This window comes from Schistocerca serialis, chromosome 6 (assembly GCF_023864345.2).
Source record: "Schistocerca serialis cubense isolate TAMUIC-IGC-003099 chromosome 6, iqSchSeri2.2, whole genome shotgun sequence".
Classification (NCBI taxonomy): Eukaryota; Metazoa; Arthropoda; class Insecta; order Orthoptera; family Acrididae; genus Schistocerca; species Schistocerca serialis.
In genome coordinates this window covers 445,769,092-445,792,096 of record NC_064643.1, presented here as the reverse complement: position 1 = coordinate 445,792,096, position 23,005 = coordinate 445,769,092, and the positions used below count along the sequence as shown (strand labels likewise).

Genomic DNA, 23,005 nt, shown 5'->3' with positions numbered 1-23,005 from the left:
GGGCCATGCCCTACGAGTACCTCTGCCAATTACACGGCCGTCGAAGAGTTCATTTAAATATCCGCACACAGCACGAATGTTAGGTGCGCCTCATCATGCTGCAACCACATGCGTAGCTGTATGTCCAGGTGAACATCTTCCAGCAGACCGGTTAGAGTTTTTTGCAAAAAGTGAAGGTAATTTGCCCTAGTAAGTCGAGGAGGTAGTCGGACCGGTCCAAAATGCTGAGAGAAAATCGTTCCTGGAGGCAGTGGACTACGTGACGTGAAGATTTCCCCTTGCCCAGTAATAAACGTTTCGAGTGTAGTAAAGGCCATCGCGATGGAAAGTGCGCTCGTCGGTAAACAACACAATGGCGGGGATGTCGTGATCTCGTGCAACACGTCGCAGAAACCACCGGCAAAACTCTAGCCTGTGTTCACAGTCCGCCGCAGGGTTTAGGTCTTGGATAGGGTGGAAACTAAATAGATGCTGGCCGTCACCCCTCAAAACCTCCCACACTAACCGATAAGTGACCCCTACGTCGTGTCCAGCCGCTCGAGTGTAGGTGCTTCCTCGCAGCGCTCAGAACAGTCTCTTCAAATGCAGCATCCCGTCGTGTCCGAGGTCTTCCAGCATCACCATGATATCGCGCTAACGAGCCTATCTCGCCAAGTCGACGGTGAATTGCTGTAAACGTTTGCGGGTGTGGGTGGCGTCTTGCTGGGTACCGTTCCTCGTCCAACCGTCTAGCTTCATGCGCATTACCGTTGGCTAGTCCATAATCAATGACCAATCTCGTTGTTCTTCAAATGAATACTGTGCCGCCATGCTTACTGTATGACTACATCGCGGGTGACGTGTGTGCATCGAAGCGAAGCTTACGCGTGAATGCCTCTGACGTGAGGTGGAAACAAACAGCAAGACCTATTCGACAAGTGCGTATCACGTTGGGGCAGTGATGGGATAAGGGACGTTTGTGTTTGTGAACCGATAACCATAGCGCTGTCCGTCAACCGACGAACGGCAACAGGGCAATCCCACGGCCAACCGGAGGGCGTGGCCCCAAGTTTCCGTAGTTTAAAAATGTGCGTTGTCGACCTACACAACATTAGTAATTTTGGCTCCTACTGCTATTAGCTATCCAGGCTTAAAAATTTCGTGACACAATTCTTCTCCACCCCGTATATCGACAGCGCGTTTCACCCTCTCCCTTCTCTCTTCGTCTCCAACACGAACATGACACCACACACACACACACACACACACACACACACACACACACACACACACACACACACAGCCGGCCGCGGTGGTCTCGCGGTTCTAGGCGCGCAGTCCGGAACCGCGCGACTGCTACGGTCGCAGGTTCGAATCCTGCCTCGGGCATGGATGTGTGTGATGTCCTTAGGTTAGTTAGGTTTAAGTAGTTCTAAGTTCTAGGGGACTGATGACCACAGCTGTTAAGTCCCATAGTGCTCAGAGCCATTTGAACACACACACACACACACACACACACACACACACACACACACACATAACACCACATCACAGTCACCAACACTTAACAGATACATTTGCGTACACAGCTCTCACATCACTTCACTTGGGCATTAGATAAGCATATATGCCTTGTCCGGTTTGAATCAGGTTCAAGATTCTCCACTGACGTCTGGGGAGATCGAATCTTTGTATACGCAACTGGATGTCTTTTGACTACTGATTACTGCTCCCGCTGGATTTTTCCATGAATGGTTGACACTGAAAGAAAGCCCAACAAGGTTTCTTGCAGTGCGTCTCGATGGTTCCTTAATTTCAAGCGTTGTGATCTGCTTGTGCACTATCTCGATGAATGGGTAGCTGAGGATTCTTGTTCACCAGAGCTTCTGATCACGTTAGAGCTGGAGGTAGGGTACTGCTGAGAACATAAAGTCATTGGGTGTCTGTACTCCCAATACATGTCGTAATTATTCGCACTGTCCGATTGAGTTGTACGTCTATCTTTTTAGTTATGTGTGCTGTGCACGATGCAACATAATTCCCTTTACAGAATTCAAGGACAGGTTGCTTAAACCAAAACAAAAAAATTTCTAGTAAGCATGGGCTCTAAAATGCATACGTGACGACCCATGGGCACTTATTCATCTTCGATACTGTGAGACATCTCTTCTACTGCAAGCTCTCTGCTTTCCATGTCTTAGGAGGAAGTATTCTGCACAAAAAAAAAGTCGTCCAGTTGGTTTGTGGGATTAAAGGGACCAGACTGCTATGGTCATTGGTCCAAAGTCGTCCAGTAAATATGGGTTCTAAAACGCAACTTTAAGAGCCATCAGCAGTTGTTCATCATCGCTACTGTGAAAGACACCTCTTGTACTGAACAAGTGCTCATACATGTTAAGGTATGCATTTTAGAGCTTATGAATACTGGATATGTTTTTGTTATTTTTGTCTATACTACCCTGTCTGAAAATTTGTAGGTGGAATTATGGTTCAACCTGTATGTATTGTCAACAGTAAGGTTCCTATGAATCCTCTTTTACACGATAGACTTTCTTGTCTCAACAGAGTATTCGAGACAACTGCGTCTACTGCAGCCACCTGGAGCTCTATTCCCATACTAAATCTTGTTTGTTTTGAGTAGTTATTTTCGTTTACACTCAAGCGACAAAATTGCAGGTGTTGTGAGAACTGTCTGCTGTGCAATTTGACATCTGAGGTTATGAGACATACATACATACATACACTATTCTTTTTTACGGAAAAATCTAAATATAGTGACATGATGTAGGAACAAGCAATGACATTGAAGTCTATTAATGACAAAAGCCGAATTAGTTGGCTCTGAGCACTATGCGACTTAACTGCTGTGGTCATCAGTCCCCTAGAACTTAGAACTACTTAAACCTAACTAACCTAAGGACATCACACACATCCATGCCCGAGGCAGGATTCGAACCTGCGACCGTAGTGGTCGCGCGGTTCCAGACTGTAGCGCCTAGAACCGCTCGGCCACTCTAGCCGGTGCAGAATTAGTTGTGAAAGTTCTTGTTAACGGTCGTGAAGTGAACTTTCTACGCTCTTGAGAACTGAAAGAACAGGAAAAGTGTCATCCAAACATTTCAGAACATATGCTTGTATTTGCTCGATAAAGTACGAGTATGTGTAGGTTGCAAACACATTTGACAACACAGTAAATACTGCCATTTTGCTTTATCCTTCGTATCTTGTTTTCTTGCTAAGTGCCACGTAAGAAGATTAAAGTTTTTTATCTTAATCTCACTTTTTCGCTGTTAAAACAATTTTCATTAAAACACGTTTATCTTCTGAAATTTTTTTCTGCTTATTATAGGTTTTTGCTCTGTGAAATGTGAATACTTTTTATTTTCAGATATTTCGTCTCTCTTTTAGGAGAACACTAATAGGAAAAAATACGAGGACCTCATGTAACTTTTCAGCGTGCTACGAAAACAAAGCAAACAACACAATAAAGATTAAGACGACACGGACGCAAAAAATCAGTTTCTATGTATAATAGGAGTGAGCCCGAGCAGAATACGTTATAATTTACGATGTTTGCAGACGACGCCAGAGACCCTTTTCTCTGCGCATGCGCAGTGTGCAGCACACTCGTAAATGTAGACCCCTACACTCGCCACAATATGTTGATCATTGACGTCATAGACATTCGCGTCGTCGTTGGCTGATGATTTACACGCTGGCGCGAAAGGCCCCCGCACTGCGAGTACCCGATTTTGTCCAGAAAGTCGCTCATGTAAGACGGGCTTTATATTTCTTTGGTGTACGCCTGAAGCTACTTTTTGAATTTAAATTTTCGTCTTTCAGTTTAACCAACCTCAAAACCAACGTAATAACTCAAAATATGCTGTTGTGGATTATCATTCTCTTACGCCGGTCGCTTCAGTTGTCAAGCGCACTGTTCACTCAGTCGCAATCGCAGTCTTGCAATGAGAGATGAACCTGACTCAGAAAATTCAGGGACGATACCGAAGATTCCCGAGGTCTATGAGCGCGCCAGAATATTCGCGATCAAGTAACAAAGATCACAACGAAACGCCCTTTTTCACCTTTCCTCAAGCAACTTCACATGCGATTGTTTCTGAAGCCGAACTCACAGTGACAAAATGATTCAGAACATTTATTTCCGTTAATGAACAGGTCAACCCCCCCCCCCCCCCTAGAGTCTGCCAAAACTCCTGGAGTCTTTCAGAATTTCATGAAATGGCCCTGGCTTTCCCAGCAAATTCAGTTTCCCTATGAATTCCCCATTTCCAGGTTTTCTAGACAAGATGCCGTTCTATCTGCTCAGAAGGGCAATCAATTGGGAACATTTCACTGAAAGTCTTCCCTCGTTAATTGGAGAGACGAAAATAGGAAGTGAAAAGAGCAATATTATTACAATCGCTTACAGATTTTAATTAAAACTTTATTCATATTAAGTTCAGTCCTAAGGTGAATAAACGACCGCTCAGAGACTGGTCATCGGGCGCCGTGCATCTACATCGGATGTTGTGCCATTACTGGAAATACGCCCTATTTTTGTATCGGCCATTTTTCGAGCGTATGAGACACTGAGCACGATAAGGCATTGAAAGACTCCACTGTTTTTGTCAATCACGGTATGAAATGTTAAATCCACACAGTTCTTGTTTCAGATATCATTGGACAATGCGTTTCTCCGTCACGCCATTCGTGCTGATGTAGTACTGTCGCTCGTACGCGCAGTGAAAACGTATGAAATTGCTTTGTTCTGGAATGAAACATATTCAAGAATCGTCAAAAAGCAGCGAGAAGGAAATTGTGGTTCGTGTTCACCGAGTTTTACCGTACATGATTCAGTTGTATGGAATTTAAAGTTATGCTGTCTGCTAGCTCCACTTTTTGTTAATCACATACACACGGAGTTTGATGTTATGTTGTTCGGCTGTTATGATACGTTAAAGCTATAGCCACTCCTTGCGCGAAATCAGCGACGTAGTGCAGCTCCAGGTTAAATGCATCAGACGTAGAGTTGCGTACAGTACATAAATGACGCAGTAAATGGTACGATTACTGGTAGCACTGGTAGGGAAAGAAACATAAATTAAAGTCCGAGACAGGAACCGTTTCTTGTTTGTTTTGCACATAATTAGAATCGCACATCATTCAGGGTTCATTGCGTATTTTAAATTCTTACAAAATATAAATTGCATTTTATAAGTAAAAAACATTAGCTGCTCGCGTAACTTCAGCGCTTTTCTGTAACCAACTTCTGATGCAAGAAAACATTATTTTTAGAAACACAAAAACTGTATGTAGTTATTGTTGTTATTTTGTAATCAATAGCGCGTTCTTCATCATGATCAAAGGTAAGATTTTCCTGTTATTATCGATAAATGCGAAAGTTGTCTATAAATAACAGAAGAATGTTTTATATAAGCTCGACGAAGTGCTGAACCGATGTTTGACACGATTTTGTTTTGTATTTTTTTTAAGTTTTACCTTTTTTTGGAGAAATTACGTTTTCTAGCGTTGTATGATAAATCTGTATTTTTTTATTAAATTTACTACAGCTTTCCTCTATTTCAAGTTACTAATCAACAATTTTCGAATAAAACTTGAATTAAACATTGACAGTATCAATTTTCCTATAAAAACTGTTTATGTTTAAGTAACAGACAGGAGGATAACTATCTAGAACAAAAATGTTCTGTAGGTTATGCAGCCCTTTATATATTCACATTCAATTTCTAGACGGTTTACCAGTTCCGGTTTCTAGGGGAATCTAGGGACAAACTGATCCCAACAAAACGATCGAAACAAGTCAACGCCCGATAGGTACGCAAAACACCTAACATACAGGTAATGCGGTTATGACTTTGGCTGAACAAAGCTGGTAGGGAAAGTACCGTAGCCTACACTTACTTAACGATAGCCTTCGGTAGTTTTACAGCTCCACTCGGACGGCTTCGGAGCAACAAAGAAGTCTTCCAGAATGCGAAGAGGATTCCAGAGACCGTGAGGAAAAGGAGGTTGATATTTCTTGGACATTCGTATAGAATGAATAAAAGTAGACTATCCAAACAAATATTTTATTACTTCAGGAACACGTAGACCACCACAATGTGGATTAAATAAGTGCGGAAAGATCTGGAGAGATTCAAGAGCCCGGGAGCCGTCGTATTAGAACGGGACATATTTCGAAACAGAATAAAAAGCCTGGAAGGGTTTCAGGTCGAAAGAACTACAAAGGTCGGAAGGATGTGGACGGACGAACAAAAGCAACAGAATAGCGACTGTATGAATGCAGAGTCTCGCGGCGATAACATTGAATAAAATGTTCTCTGGTTTCCAACAGCGTGAATTCCTTAAAACTACACGAGCTTTTAGCCAAGCACCCCTTGGCCATTGTCAAGTGTTATGACTGCCAGTGGGCTGTTGGTGCGCCCTTATATACGCTAGCTGCAGGCTGTGACGTCACTGGTGCCCGTGACATTGCCATATATGGGCATGTTTTGAGTCGGCATTCGACGTGCCCTCTTCAACCGCGCGATCGCAGGATTCCACGCAGCGCTGAGCTGCAAGCCACCGTCTCTATTCAGGGTGTTTGCAGTAATTTTTATTTGAATAGTTTTCTTTATTAAACTGCCCTAGAAGCGAGCCACGACAGAGATATCGTCAAATTTTATGTTGTGACCGTTTTCTAACGCAGATTTCTCTGGATATCCATAGTACCTCTCATGTTATTTCCTGCGTTGTTCCACAGTGCGCACTGTTTGTCCGATGTACTTCTGGCCACACTCACATGGTATTTCGTAGACTCCAGGTGTTCTGAGACCTACTGCGTCTTTAACTGGTCTCAGTAATTGACGGATTTTCATTGGAGGCCTGATGATTGATTTGATCTTGTGTCTTTTCAACAGGCGGCTTATCTTGCCCGACACAGAGCCACAGAATGGCAGCAAAGCAAGAGTGATCCTAAGAGTGTTGTAGCGTGATCCTAAGTGATAAATTCGCCAACAAGATGATAATAATAATAATAATAATAATAATAATATGGCGTCTGCCATAGTCTGTTCCGCTGTCACGATGTGTGCTTTTCACCTTTTGCTACGTCTTGGCCCCACACAGAGCCTTCCCCTCGGCGACGGCTGCGCTGTGAGCAGACCACTCGTACACCGGGGCGGGGCTACGAGAGCAGAGCGGAGCCGCGCGCATGCTAGTGCTCGGCCGTCGAAAAGTCGCGCTCGGCAGGCGAAACAATAGCATTAGCCGTGGCGCGGGGCGGCCGCTAGACTCACGCCATCTGCCGGCCATTGTGCGCGCCGGGAGGTATTTGCGGATAAATAGTGCGGAGCGCGGCCCAGCCGCACGAGTGGGATCGTGCCGGCGCACAATAAGGCGGACAATGCGCAATCCGCGTGCCCGCTTCATCTGCGGCCCGCCACTTGTCGCCGCAGGCAAATCAAATGGCGAAACCGGCACCGGCGCGTCGCCAGAGACGCTGCATTCACTCCGACCGGAGCACCGCACCGAGAGTCGGTCCTCCTTTCCAAATCGGACGCTTCACAATGTCGCTAACGAGTAATTACACGTTCACTTCGAGTTCTCATTAACGGCCGTATGAGGACATCGAAAGACTACATTAACATTTAGAGAAAGCACAGACTCCACTGTTCATCTTAGGCGGAACAGAGCAGCAAAAATTAGAATGCTGATCTCGAAGCAAGTTACCATAAAAAGAGTGGCCACTCAAACTTGGAAAAAAAAAAAAAAATTCTGTGAGGAGGAAAAAGGTGCAAAGAAGCTCGTGATAAATTAATGGTGAGCGGGGGCACTAGTATACCACAATAACGACTTTTCTCTCAGGTGAGCTATGTATCAGCCATAAACAGTAGTTTAACCGCAGTTTTGTAAACATCCATAATTTATATGGAATCATTCATTTCATTTACGTGTCCGGTGAGCACTTCCAAACAATAGTAGCCGCGATAGCTTTGTCATTTCCTTCGTAAACATCTTGTATTTTGCGCGAGTTGTCCAGGAGGGGGCATACAAGTAGGTGGCTTGGATCTTCTTCAGCCCCGCAGTCGTAAGAGGTGTCTGCGCTCGCTGGAAGGATTCCCCATTTCTTCAGGTTGCTCTTGCATCGGGGGACGCCCACTCTTAAGCGGTTGACGCACCTCCATACAGGGTATCGTAGGTTTGCGCCAGGAGTTAGTTGTTCTTTTAGTGGTACGTCTACGGGCAGTGAGCTCTTCCATGTTTCAACAAGAATTGCCTCTGGTGCTCCCTCCAAAGGTGTAGTCCTAGCAAGGAAACTCTTGCGGGATTTAAGGCGGGATCTTGTTGCCTGATCCCACACAATACCCACAGAATCAACACACCTTGAAACAGTAAGTAAATTTAGATTCAATGCTAAGTTAAAAACGCTAAAGTCCCTAAGATTTTATGAAATTCCCGAAATTCACTTAGATTGTCCTGATTTTTCCCGTTAAAATGTAATTACCTGAGAATTCCAGTTTTTCCAGAAGAATCGCTACCCTCCATAAGAATTTACTCTATCCCATGCCGTAAGGATTATGCCGTTAATCCATCATTGTGGTTTGTAACGCATGCAACGTCCGAAGTTTTAGCATTTTCTGTGCAACACTTGTCATGTAAACTACACGACATCCAGGTGTGGTGAATATATTGGTCACTACGGCATATTGTGTGGACCATGCAATAGTTTTGCATAAGTTGTAACATCAGGGAATTAGGGAAAAAGTCCAACAACGGATTCGCTTCATGCCTCAAAAGTACGAGGCAAAAGGTTGTTTTCCCATGTCAACAAACAAGGAAGAGGTTTTAATCTTGCCGGGGCATGCAGAGCAGGGAGTGTCACAGGGGACTGTTCTGCGTCCGTTGCTTGACATACTGTAATCAATGATCTCCATTTAAATTTATCAGATGACTCAATAATTTTTCTCTTTGCAGATGACACTAGCGATATTCTGAAAGACGTGGAACGTAATACAAATAATGTAGTTGACGGGTTAGCAGTAATGTCAGCACATGGCTTTCAGAGAACAGATTACCACTTACCCGTAAAAAAAACACCTAATGGCTGCAGTTTATGACACAGGACTCTTGTAAAAGTGAAATTTTTTCTGTCCCAAGCCAAGGTGTCAGTCAGGGAAGTCGACTACTTTCAATTCTTAAAACTGACGGTAGGTGGAAGGCGTTCTTGGAAGTATTACACTCAGGATCTTGTACAGAAACCGAATGCTTCTACCTGCACTATTCGAATAATCTGCACCATTAATGATTGTTCCTTCGTGGCGGACCACGGTCAAGTCGAACTTTCTCAAGGAAATTTCCGCCATTTCACTTTAACTTACTATTCATTTATTTCACACAGTCATTATTTTAGCTTTACAGCCATTCTCAAGTGCAAGATGAAATGCAGTAAAACGCCTACATACCTAAATGACTTGCCACTATCGATATATGTTATTTGTAAGATCACATATCATTTTCTAGGGGACAAACTGTGAACGCAGCGAGAACATAACATGTTAAATATTTTACATTACCGCATACATTCACAACGAATGGATGAGACAATAAAGATAAGTACTGTCAGAACTCTTGAAGAGTTACGAGGGGAAATAACTGGCCCAGATATCAAATTTTCGAGCTATGGAAGATGGGGAAATCCTGCTGAAAGCAGAGAAGAAAACAAAACAAAGAAATAAGAGAATTGGAAAAACAAAGAAAAGTATAGCTGGTACGTTATTTTTTCATGAGTGAGTCATATGTGTCGATAACAGACTTAGAACAGGCCGTAAAACATCCATAAATTTATAAAAGAAAAAAAATCAGTAAACTAAAGAGCTTTAACTTTGAAAATCCAGAATAACGCAACAATAACATTATTATTATTATTATTATTATTATTAATGTGCTAAAGTCTTGTGCTTCACTGCGATTCACACAGGGTTCAGGTAAAGACCTGCATTTACTGATGGTTCTGTGGAATATTCTGACTGGAGACATAATTAAATGAAATATTTAAGACACAGCTGTTAATCAGCGAATATTACACTTAGCCTGATAAAATAGGACTTTACACATCGTCCATTTGTGCAGTTCCCACAATTACTAAACAATTCAATTTCTCAGTTCTTCTTTCCGCTTCTGCAAGGCAAATACGAGAGATCCTATTTACAATAAAATTTTAACTTGGCGGGAACTGAGTAAACCTCAAACAGCTGAAAAATCACGGCCAAGTGTAATGGTAATTGATAGCCTTATAGGCGGTTATAAATACGTTACAATACATAGAACGCGTCCGTAAAAATAGGTCTCGTAAACGAGAGATGAGAGAAATAAGGGTAAACCATGCAAAAGACAAATACTCGCGAGAAGCGAGCAGAAACAATAGCATTGTATCGCAGCAAAGATGAAAACAAAACGTCATGCTGTGGCGAAATAAAGGCTGTTATTCCAAATGAGAAACAGCAGGAAAAAAGTGCTCGGCAGCTCGTCGAATAAAGTGGGAGTCACTGGCAACGCGGCGAAAAAAATTTACATTCGTTCTCAGCGACGCAGTGCTGCGGCTATTGTCGGTAGAAATGAAGTCGCCAAAGGGGAAGCAGTGTTTCGGAAAAGTGTTCGCTTATTGATCCGCTATAACGTGCCGTCCGCGGTACAATAGACGCAGTCAATAACGAAGGTTGTGCTTTATTGCAGGACATCGCGCCGGGATCTGTAAAGGTCTTTTATGCTCGCACGTATTACAACGATGCGATAAAGCTTTTCACGGAAGGCAAAAATTTGCTCTCGTTCAGGATGTTACAAAACGAGTCCTTCGACAGAACTTTTCATTGCAAGTCAATAATTTTGTCTGTCCCCTTGATAATGGAACGCTGAGATTGATCACATGCGCCATATAGGTACATTCTACGAATTCCTTGTGCTGTCGCACTCAGATCGTACACAGTTCATCTGTCATGCTGACAAATCCATCACCGCCGCTTCGACCCATACAGTGTCTCGTACATAACGCCGCGTAAGTCACAAGAATTCTGTTATTAGCAGAATGCATCACGCAATCACTCGTGCAGTCGTAATTGATATGATTACTTACGCGGCAAATTACTCACGTTTCGTCTGGAATGACTGCTCACATTGATTAACTTTTTGCGTACAATGCTTGACGCTTCTATGATACATACAAATCCACGGGTAACACTTTACAACGACGTATGTCCAAACATTCCTCAGCGTTAATTCATCTGCTGAACGAAATGAAAAGTATTCTATCGTCAAAATATAGACGCAAAAACTATACCTTGTACAAAAATTGGTCAGATGTGAGTAGAACTCGCGCACTGACGATTTCGTACCAATTTCATTATGTATACTACATACATTTCCGCGAATCGAGGATCTCGACTATTTTTGGCTGCTATCGATAAGATACTCGAATTCTGAAGCCGGATAAAAAGAGACAAAATCTTTTTTTCGTTTGGAATAATTATGAATTAACAATTCTCTGATTTTGTCCTTTACTTGTACTATGAAACCTTACTTCTTGCCAAATTTAATGATTTTCCGTTAAGGGAAAGTATCCTATATGTTTAAATGAGTAAGTTAGAGAGTATCAGAATATGGTACATGAATCGCCGCATTTTTTGACTACACTAACGTAGAGCTTTAGCATTTTTACACCTCCAAAGGGTTACAGAGGTCATTCTGTAACATTTCAACCTGATACGTCACCCCTTCCTGAGAAAAACGGGGCTTAACAGTCGGACGGACGCTCTGTCAGTCTGATCACAATTGCTAAAAAAATCGAGTGATATAATTATAAATTAAAAATTTTCCTATATTCTTCTTTTAGTTGTGGAGAGAAACCTTGCTTCTTAGCACATTTATTGATTGTAGGTCAACGGGAAGTACCCTTTAGGTTTTACTGCCAGAGTTTACGAGTCTAAAATACGCTACTGTACATTAAAATTGCTACACCACGAAGATCACGTGCTACAGACGCGAAATTTAACCGACAGGAAGAAGATGATGTGATATGCAAATGATTAGCTTTTCAGAGCATTCACACAAGGTTGGCGCCTGTGGCGACACCTACAACGTGCTGACATGAGGAAAGTTTCCAACCGATTTCTCAATAGGCAATGTTCCATTTAAAAAAGTGTATGTTTCTACGAGAAATAAACTTTCGAAGTATTATTACAATCTGTTGATTGGCTAACAATACGAGCTCTGACTACCAGACCATTCTGTGAAAACCGTACGTCAATAGCACTTTTCATCTCCGCAATATTTGCGGTAAAAGTTTTAGGTGATTCACCCATTATGCACGTTCGAAGTCGCGCCACATTGCATATAGGCTGCAGTAACGCCATCAAAACGAAACTTTTCAATCATCTCTTATATTTTTGTTGGTATTCATTTCATAACCTCTTTTCAATACAATATTGATTCTCCGGTCTGAGACTCGAATTCGGAACCTATGCCTTTCGGAAGCAAGTGCTCTACTAACTGAGCTGCCCAAGCACAACTCACGACCCTCAATCACAGCTTTACTTCCGCCAGTAACTGATCACTATATTCCAAACTTCACAAAAGCTCTCCTGCGAAACATGCAAGACTAGCAATACAGGAAGAAAGGGTATCGCAGAGACATGGCTTAGCCACAGCCTGGGGAATGTTTCAGAATGAGATTTTCGCTATGCTGCGGAGTGTGCGCTGATATGAAACTTCATGGCAGATTAAAATTGTGTCTCAGACCGAGACTCGACCTCGAGACCTTTGCCTTTCGTATCAGCGCGCATTCCGCTGCTGAGTGAAAATTTCATTCTGGAAACATACCCTTCTTTGTGGCTAAGTCCGTCCGCAGTTTCCGTCTTCCAGGAGTACTAGTCTCGCAAGTTTCACATGAGAGTTTCTGCGAAGTTAGGAAGGTAGGAGATGAGGTGCTCATGGAAGTAAAGCTGTGAGGACGGGTTGTGAGTCGTGCTTGGGTAGCTCAGTAGCTCAGTTGGTAGAGTACTTGCTCGCGAAAGGCAAATGTCCCAAGTTCGAGTCTCGGTCTGGCATACAGTTTTAATCTGGGGAAATTTCACTATCCACTGTGTTCAACAGCTCCTTCAGCTCCTTTGCCGCTTCTGGCAGAATTACAGTCCCATCGACCTCCCTGATATATACCACCGGTTTTACAGAAAGCAGCACGAAAGCCTCATAGACGTTTTATTTCAGAGCACTGGTAGCCCAACTGAAACTGTTGTCCTCTCCACTGGATTACATTTATCAAGCAGGGCAACTGTCCACTCCCCAAGTTCAAAATAAGGTTATTTAATTTGTGGAACAGTCACGTGGTTCAAGCTTGTCTACCAAAAGCTTAGACTTCGTAAACCGTTCTCTTGAAATCTATAATAATAGTATGGAAGGAAGGAAGATTGAAGTTTGAAGTCCCGCCGACATCGAGGTCATTAGAGACACAGCACAAGGTTGGTATACGAGGTACGTCCACAAAGTAAGTTCCGTTTGGTTGTATAAAACAAACGCGAACAGATACAGAAATATTTATTGCAAAAAATTCTACAACTCTTAAACCACCTTTTCTACATAACTTCCGAAATTCTGTAGGCACATGTCATAGCGTGGTACAAGTTTTTGTATGCCTTCTTCATAGAAGGTTGCCGCCTGTGTATTCAACCATGTGATAATATGTTCTTTCAGTTCGTCATCATCGTTGAAGTGTTGACCACCAAGGACAGATTTAAGGTGTAAGAAGAGATGAAAGTCGCTAGGAGCGAGGTTCGGGCTGTACGAAGGATGATCAAACGGGTCCCAGTGAAATACCCGTAAGAGTTGTTTGGGCACATTCATCGTGAGAGGTCGGACGTTTTCGTGGAAAAAAACATCACCTTTTGACAGTAATTCTCGGCGCTTGTTCTGTATTGCGCGGAGCAATTTCTTAATGGTCTCGCAGTAACCTTGTGCATTGATTGTTTGGCCTCGTGGTAAGAAATCAATCAGCAAAATGCCTCTTCTGCCCAAAAAAACCGTGCATCTGACTTTTCGAGGTGTCAAGATTTGCTTAGGCTTAACCTTCGTTGGGGACGAAGTGTGCCTCCATTCCACTGATTACCAATTTGTTTCAGGGGTGTCGTACGATGCCCAAGTTTCATCCCCCCGTGACTGTCCGAGAAAGAAAACCATCGCCCTCTGCATAGTAGCGTGTCAAAAACTGAAGTGCACTGTTCATCCGTTGTTTTTTGTGTTGTTCAGTAAGAATTTTAGGTACCCAAAGTGAGCAAAGTTTTCGAAATTTCAGTTTTTCAGTAACAATTTCATGAATTAGTGATCGTGAAATTTGCAGAACTTCCATAGCAAGGGCACTAAGTGTAAACTTACGCTTGTGCTTAATCTTCTCTTCAATTGTGTGAACCAGTTCATCAGTAACCACAGCCGGGCGTCTACTTCGTTCTTCATCATGCACTTGATCACGTCATTCATTGAACAGTCTGATCAATCTTCTAACCACTGAACCATTTTGTCCGTAAACCACACATATTTGCCGATGAATTTCCTTTGGTTTAACTTTCTTTGCATTATAAAACGAATGACAGATCTGATTTCATACGCGGGGGCATTTTCAATTATTGCTGACATTATAAAGAAGCACTACAAAGCACACGTCGGCAGCAGCTATCTGAAATAGCGTACATGTCTTATCCTTGAGTCAGAGAAATTGCCGCGCATGCTCGGAACTGCGATCGTAGAGCTGCCGTGGATAGAAATAGAAACGGAACTTACTTTGTGGACGACCCTCGTATTTCAAAGATGGGCAAGGAAATCAGCCGTGACCTTTCAAAAGTACCATCCCGGCATTTGCCCGATCGATTTAGAGAAATCACGGAATGCCTAAATCTGGATGGCCGGACGGGGATTTGAAACGTCGTCCATCCGAATGCGAGTTCATTGTGCTAACCACCTCGGTTGGTGACGGCAGTACTGTAATCAGCGTTTGGTCATTTGCATAACACCTTCTACAATGTATCAAATGCTAGTATATCCAACGTCACAACTATCTGAACTGTTTTGCGTGGCAAAGGTGGGTATTCATAATATTCCGTTAACATATGTAGTTTTAGAGAGAATGCGACGGTGGGCTTTAAAAGTGGCGCATCCGGAACACCTGACAATTCTGGTTCAAATCACGATTCGCCATTCTAATTTACGTTCGCTCCTATCCCAATAAACGAGTTCAAGGAAGGTTCGACCGAGGAAGCAACAGCCGTTATACATATCTAATTGAATAAGCTAGTACTCGCTCTGCACTGACCCCTATGACGACGATGTGTGAGAACTTACAATTTCTTTTGCTAGGAGTATCATAAAAACACCAATAATGTGTTCTCCACGTAATAACTCAATTTCTATGAAGTATGATATCAGTCTATATTGTCGATAGGAAGAAACAACGAGCCTGTATAGTTTTCCGACAGATGACGCCAATATTGGACTAAGAGGTAAAAATGATAAAGGGAGCGGTCTCCCAATTTGGTCCTCACCTGACAGCTTCGTTGAGATCCGGCTTTGAAGCGGACGAGTGATCACCGCTGGAGGCGCCGCCATCTTTCTGACGTAGTTGCTGCAACAAATGCAGACACAGATTACTAATACTATTGTGTCGATATGATGTAAAACGAGTCAGTTAACAAAATATGGATACGTGATCAGCGTTAATATTAATGAACAAATTATTTTTTACTCCTACTCATGCAACTGCACTTAAAAACTACGAGTTCAACATACTTAAATTATACCTCGTATAACCGCGTGGAAAAGCTAATGATACGCTTATTAATGAGAAAGCGAAAATATTATCTGTATGTGTCACATGACAATAGTTTCACTAGTGGTAAAGAGGAGATATAGAATTCGTAGAGGTGTTGATGTGGGTATTTTTTATTCTTACATTTATTTACTTATTTATTTTTAATAGTGGTGTGCAATGCGTAGTTTCGTCAGTCATCCCCATAGCTAGAATTAAGCGTGGCCTACCTTAGTCAATAGCTCGTAATTATAAAATACACACCCAATTTAAAAATTCTCCAAGTTACACTCAAAACTGGAGTTTACTTCCGACACTTAAAAAGGTGTAATGCACAAGTCTGTGGCAGTCTGCTTCCCACTGTGAAAGAAGAGTTCATTCGAGGCGGAGCACTTAACTTGATTAGATAATGATCGCCCACAAATCGGCACGTTCCTATTATAGGAATAACCTCGGCATTGCTCTGAAATGCACGACCACGGAAGGCCTGATTCTTGATGGTAATTGTTTGCTCATCTCGTTTGGACTGCTATCATTTCTTATGAATTCTACTGTGGAACTCAAACCGAAAGTAAAAATACTGTATTTCTGACTGGCTATACTGAAACACCTGTAATATACTTGAAATGTAATGAAGAAGATATTAATACCAAGAAATGAATTGCGTTTATTTGTAGAGCTTATGGTTGGATAGTAAGGTCACAAATTTAGTTCAAAAAACATAATAGGTATACCAGGATGAAATTTTCACTCTGCAGCGGCATGTGCGCTGATATGAAACTTCCTGGTAGATTAAAAATGTGTGCCGGAGCGAGACTCGTATTCGGGATGTTTGCCTCTCGCGAACAAGTGCTCTACCGACTGGTGTATCCAAGCACGGTTCACGACCCGTCCTCACAGCTTTACTCCCGCCAGTACCTCATCTCCTACTTTCCAAACTTCACAGAAGTTCTCCTGTCATGTCTCCGCAACATCCTTTCTTCTACGTGTGCTAATCTCGCAAATTCCGCAGATAAATTCTGTGAAGTTTGGAGGGTAGAAGATGACGTACTGGCGAAAGTGAAGCTGTGAGGACGGGTCACTGGCGAAAGTGAAGCTGTGAGGACGGGTCACTGGCGAAAGTGAAGCTGTGAGGACGGGTCGTGAGTCGTGCTTGTGTAGCGCAGTCGGTAGAGTACTTGCCCGGGAAAGGCAAAAGCCTAGAACACGTGTCTCGGTCCGGTACATTGTTTTAATCTATCAGAATGTTTCATAATAGGTATTTTTCCTAAATATAACAGATTTTATATGACTTAAGAAAAAGCAAAACTAATCGAAATAAATATGCCAATTAACAAACGAAGGAAATGACCGTCGCCTAAGTTGCAGGACCTGAGTATTGCTTCTACAATACTACCATTATATATCAGTTCAGTCGCATCATAATCATAACCGTCGTATACACTGATGAGGCAGAATATTATGACCACTATCCACGGTGAGAATGAATACTAGCTGGTTGCGTTGAGGGCACGTGACGCGGTACGAAGAGTGTACGAGTGGATCACAGACAGATGAGGTATCATTCCAGCACCGAAACGCGCCGCAAATAGGGAAACTACTAACAGAAGCGGCTCTGACAAAGAGCAGATTTTTATGGCCCGACGCCTGGGAACAAAGATCTCGGAAACAGTGGTGCTGGCCGGCTCTTCCCGTGTTACTGTCGTGAGCAACTATGGAAAGTGGTTGAAGGGTGGTGAAACCACGAGTAGGCGACACTGTGCCAGATCTCCATGTCTGATAACAGAACATGGTGGTCAGAGGCCTGCTCTCTCTGTGAAGCGGGATGAGCAGCGATCTGTGACAGATCTGACTAGAGAACCTACAGAGTTTGGACAAAAATATGAAAACTTCGCGAGAAACGCTTGTTCGAACATAAATGCAGATACTAGTATGCCTGCAGGTTGCAATGTTGTATCTTGGCCACGAATAGCACCTGTGCAATGTCCTCAATACGTTGCAAGTGTTAGTCGTGGGCAGAACAATGTTCTGTGTAGTTGTGAATGCGTTATATCGGAGCTAAGTGAATTCTAAAATGGTAAAACTGTTGGTGCTCGTATGATGGGTGCTACCGTAGCGACGAAAGCCGACGTGTTTGGGTGTTTCAAGAGGCACCCTGCCGAAGAATTTATACTGGATACAGGTAATGTGGAGAAACATTGTCCGCTAAGTCACAACGTCGGCGAAAGTACGTGCTCAGTGTCGCTGTCAGGCGGTCATTGAAGAGTATTGTGACGAAAATGAGAGGACGACAGCTGCATTCGCGAACCCAACACGAAGGGAGACCTATAAACAGCGAGTTGATGGGCGAGGTTGGTTTCAATAACCACTCCTCAGTGATGCAAATGTCCGTCACAGGAAAATGAGGTGATGAAGCCATAAAACCTGTACATGCAGCAATGGAAAAAAGTCATGGTGGGATGAGTCTTATTTCATATTTTCTCCAATTTCTGACATATTTTATGTCCCAGTTGAAACATGGCGGGGGTTTGGTGATGATTTGGGCATCCATATCGTGGTATTCTATGAGCCTGTTCTACAATGTCGCATTAGTGTCAAAGATTATGTGACTGATTATTTTGACTGATTAGATCCATCTTATGGTATAACGTTCGTTCCCCAGTGGCGACGCTGTGTTCCAGTACGATAGGGCCCATATCCACATATTTCGCATCGTCAAGGACTGATTCTATGACTACGAAGATGAATTGTCGCATCTTTCCTGGCCAACTGCCACCAGATCTCAATATTATTGAGCCTCTGTGGTCTACTCTGGATAGAAGGGTGCGTTATCTCTATCCACTTGCATGATTGTTACTTGAAGTTGCCACTATTTTGCAAGAAGAATGGTACAAGATTCCCCTGAAGACCGTGGAGGAGCCGTGTTTATCCATTCCGAGACGAGTGGAAGCTGTTTTGAACGCCAACAGGTTTCCTATGTCGTATCAGGCACGGTAAAGTTGCTGTGTTTTTGGTGTTTCCATATTTTTGTCGATCCTTTTTACGTATACAGAGCGTCCAATACTCGGGTGGCCGTGATGTTTTCTCCAGACCGCGCACGGGATGTAGAATTAGGTAGCGTAGCAACGTGAAATGCAGTCGCCCAACGGCTATAAATTACATCAACCTGATAAGTGACACCAAAGCACCACATCTCGTTTGTTATTTGGTACATTACTAGAGCGCATATCATTCCTATATGGCTATTCATTACTTATGAGACATAATGTGTTACGCACTAAAGGAATAACTTAAATAACAACTGCTACAGTCATCGTGCGATAACTGTTTGGTAGAAAATATGTGGCTTTTCTATTGCTTTTTCTGCTAGCATTTTACAAATTGTTCACTGCAGCACTGAATAGACTTGCAACAACCGAGGTTACAACGAAATATTATTGATTACACATTACTAATGCCATATAACAGTACAAAATACGTACACTTCGCATTTACGATTCCCGTCCTACAGGTTCATTTCAACTGCCCAACATTTGCATCTTTCTTCATGTATTGGAAATATTACCGACTTGAACCTACCTTTGCTGCAATTTTTACAGTCAATAGAGGAACTAACTGGAAGTGCTCTTTATTATCCTTAAAATTTCGTAAGTCATATTACTTACATTCATTAAACCCCTCCTCAACAACGAAACTTCGTGTGAAAAATATGGTGCAGCATCCCGCCAAAGATTCCAGTTACAACACAATTCTTTTACCAATGTTAAATTATATAAAATGAACCGACAAAGGACATGTAGAAGAGCAACAAGACTTCTTGTATTTCTACGTGAAAATATCCCATGATACAGCATTGGAAGCATTAAAATAACCCCACAACAGCACCGCGCACACTACTCCAACCACAGTAAACATAGAAAAGTTAAAAACGCGGCGTCCTAAGCTCTCAGCCAATCAGCGTTGACATCATCATTGGCCTCCCTCTCTTTCTATGCAGGCTCTCTAGCTCTGACGAAAGAGTACACTTCAGATGTAGGCAATAATATTTCGAAGCATACCATTCATTGTGCACTGTTGAACATAGGGCTCAACAGCAAAGTAAGTACAAAAAATGTATCCGTAGTTGCGAATATAGAAAACCATTACCTGTATAATGGAATGGCGACAGTGAGAATTTTTTGCTGGAGCGGGACTTGAACCCGGATTACCCGCTAATCCCGAGCGGCCGCCAGACACCTATAAGTATATAGTTCTGGCAATACCGACCATGACCTTCTTCTTCTGTGCGGATGCACACATATTCCCCGAACTCTTACGGGACTTGGTAAGAATGTCTTCCACGAGTATTTAGTGTGTTGGGGTGGGGCACTACAAATGTAGTGTGTGGACATACAAGGTGGGAATGTGGATCTCGCGGGAGGCGTGCGCGAGATAGTGCCTGCAGTCGCGCTATCCTCTGTGCCCTCGGTGGCTCAGATGGACAGAGCGTCTGCCATGTAAGCAGGAGATCCCTGGTTCAAGTCCCGGTCGGGGTACACATTTTCACCTGTCCCCGTTGATATATATCTGTTCGTCAGGATAGAGGTCAGGAGCGGTGGGCGTGGTAAAATGAAAAGTAATGAAGTTGGAATGGACCCAGTTTATACCTGTACGTGGGTGCCTACGTAGGGCTGAGCAGCACCAAGAAGAGTTGCCGTCTGTTCATCAGGAGGTTTGAGGAGAGAGGCAGAGGCTAGAGGAGCGACTACTCGGGGCCGAGGTCTGAAACAAAGAGAGCGCAGGGCTGTTCGAGAGCCGCTCTCGCCGCTCCCAGCCGCGTCCCCACGTGATCACACGACTAGTCTTTGATTGGAGGGTTGATTCCGCCAACGCGCCTTGCTAGTAGCGTACCCTCGTCAGCGCAACCAACCCGTGGGACTAGAGCCTGACCGAGGAGGACGTGGCAGGAAGGTGCCGACCACGGTCTTCCACCCAGCACCTTCCACCACAGTATGCCCAAGCTGGCTACGGCCGTACATTATGAATGGAAAAATTATTTAATATAATTTTATCAGCAATGATCCCTCTTGAAGGGTCTCCTCCCTGCACATATCAACGCCCGTTAGCAGCTGAAGGTATTAATATAATTCTAATTTCGTTCTAGACGGCTGCAGGTCATATAAGTATATTTTACTTGGAAGTCGCTTGATCGGTGTCGGCGGATAAATATGAAATTGCAGTGCCTGTGTTATTACGAATTACGATAGTGGATGTACGAGCACAGGTTGTAGACACATGGTTGACGACATATGGAAGTACACTCGCAAGTGTTATCTACTCCGTCCCTAGGAAATCGACAGTTACCAGTAGGGTGGGCATGGCATCATCTAGTTGAACATTACATCAATGGAAAAGTGTCGCCTGGTCCGAGAAATCATGTTTCTTGTTACACCAGATTGTTGGTCGCGTCTGGTTACGCAGTCGTCCACACAAACGGCTCTTCGAACATCCACCACGCTACGAACAAGGCCTGCTGGGAGCAGGACATTCACCTGGGCTTCCACGAATCCTGTGACAGCTGTGAACTACGTGACTACTGTCGCGGAGCACCTCCACCCCTTCATGCTTGTGTCTTCATAGATGGTGGTGGCGCCTTACAGCAGGATAACTGTCCGTATCAAAAGGTTAGAATTGTGTTACAGTGCTTTGAGAGACATGACAGTTAACTCACGTTGATGTCTTAATTGATGTCTCCACCAAATTCGCCTGATCTGAACTCGATGGAATACATCTGGGAGGCCACTGGCCTCTAAACTACGGGATCTACGTAATCCATGATTAGACATCTTGGCGACGGTCAGCTGTCTGTCCCTATTGTTGGGTAAAAAATATGAGTATACGTTGCAACAAACAGTTGCGTAACATCAAACCGCAGATATCACAGTAGCGTTGGCTCACCTTTACGCAGAAGTAGATTTCGCTGAAGCGTTCACAATGTTGTCTTCTGTATTACCAGAGAGCTGTCACGTTAACCACCTATGGAATGTGCTAAAACAATTTAGGATTGCACACTAGAACAGAGATCATTACGAGTTTTCACAATGAAATCTATGACTTCCCTAGACAGCGCTTTACACTGTCGCATAACGAGACCAGAGCAAGACAATAGTAAAACTGCTGCAGACCCGCATGTCTGGGATGACGCAAGGATCTCAGTACTGTCCCACGTGGGACCATGAGGTCTCAGAAAGAGAGAAGCAGGCACGTCATTTTGATGACTCGCACAAGAACCGAGTGAACGAACCAATATGTAGTATGCAATGCCAGTCTACTAAGAGCACATTGTTCGTCCTGTACTTCACAGAGCACGTCTCTCAAAGATGGAAGCCAAAGCAAGGTTTAGGAATGCTGACGCCACTCAAGGGAATCGCCTCGCCTGGTTACCCCTATTGTTCACTGTAGTTCGCAGCTATCAAATTCCTTATGACAAATTTAATATTACCTTTCCGGCCTATTTCTGAAATGTCTTTGCAGGTCATGTCTGCAAAACCGCGTCTTATAGTGATTTTTTGTATTTTATTGCATCTCAATTCACCAATAAAATTTTTCTGTTATAAATGAATCAGAAGCAAACAATTTCGTTTTTTTAATAATTATAGCTCCACCACTTCCTTGAATCCGAAAGGCATGCTAATCAATGTTTCTATTCTACAATAAGTGAAACATGTGTCATTAATAATGTTCTGAATTTTTAATTTGACTATACAATAACTGGACGTATTCTGGTACTTATACTGCCGAGTCGATAGGTTAAACAGTTCTTCAAAATATACCATCGGTTCAAAAATATGTAACTATCGTACTATGTTTTAAGAGGCGATACAGCCATACGAAGGCTCATACATTCTTTTCGATATAAGCTTTTCTTTGTTTAAATGATTTGGATCAGAGAATGTCCGTCAGAATTCTCAGGCTTCAGATTATTATCCCAGTTGTTTCTGCTTAATGGCTGCACGTGATATTGCAAGAGTCTGCGGTGGACTTTACTGATAATTGGTGCTTGACTCTCAAAATACAAACGCCATCGCATCGACTGCAGAGAGATTAACTTATAATTGCTTAGCGGCGGCGAACAAGGATGTTTCCACATCATGGAGTTCCTCTTTGGCCGCTGGAGTGAACACACAAACCCGTGTTTCATCG

General features: G+C 43.1%; 1 protein-coding gene across 1 annotated transcript in view; it reads right to left on the bottom strand.

Annotated features, from left to right (window-relative positions):
- The window catches only part of LOC126484169 (COBW domain-containing protein 1-like), a 519,558-nt gene that overhangs the window by 232,173 nt on the left and 264,380 nt on the right, over window positions 1–23,005 (bottom strand). Inside the window, exon 6 of the mRNA XM_050107575.1 lies at window positions 15,561–15,640. Coding sequence (XP_049963532.1) covers window positions 15,561–15,640 — 80 coding nt within the window. The remainder of the gene's footprint in view (window positions 1–15,560; window positions 15,641–23,005) is intronic.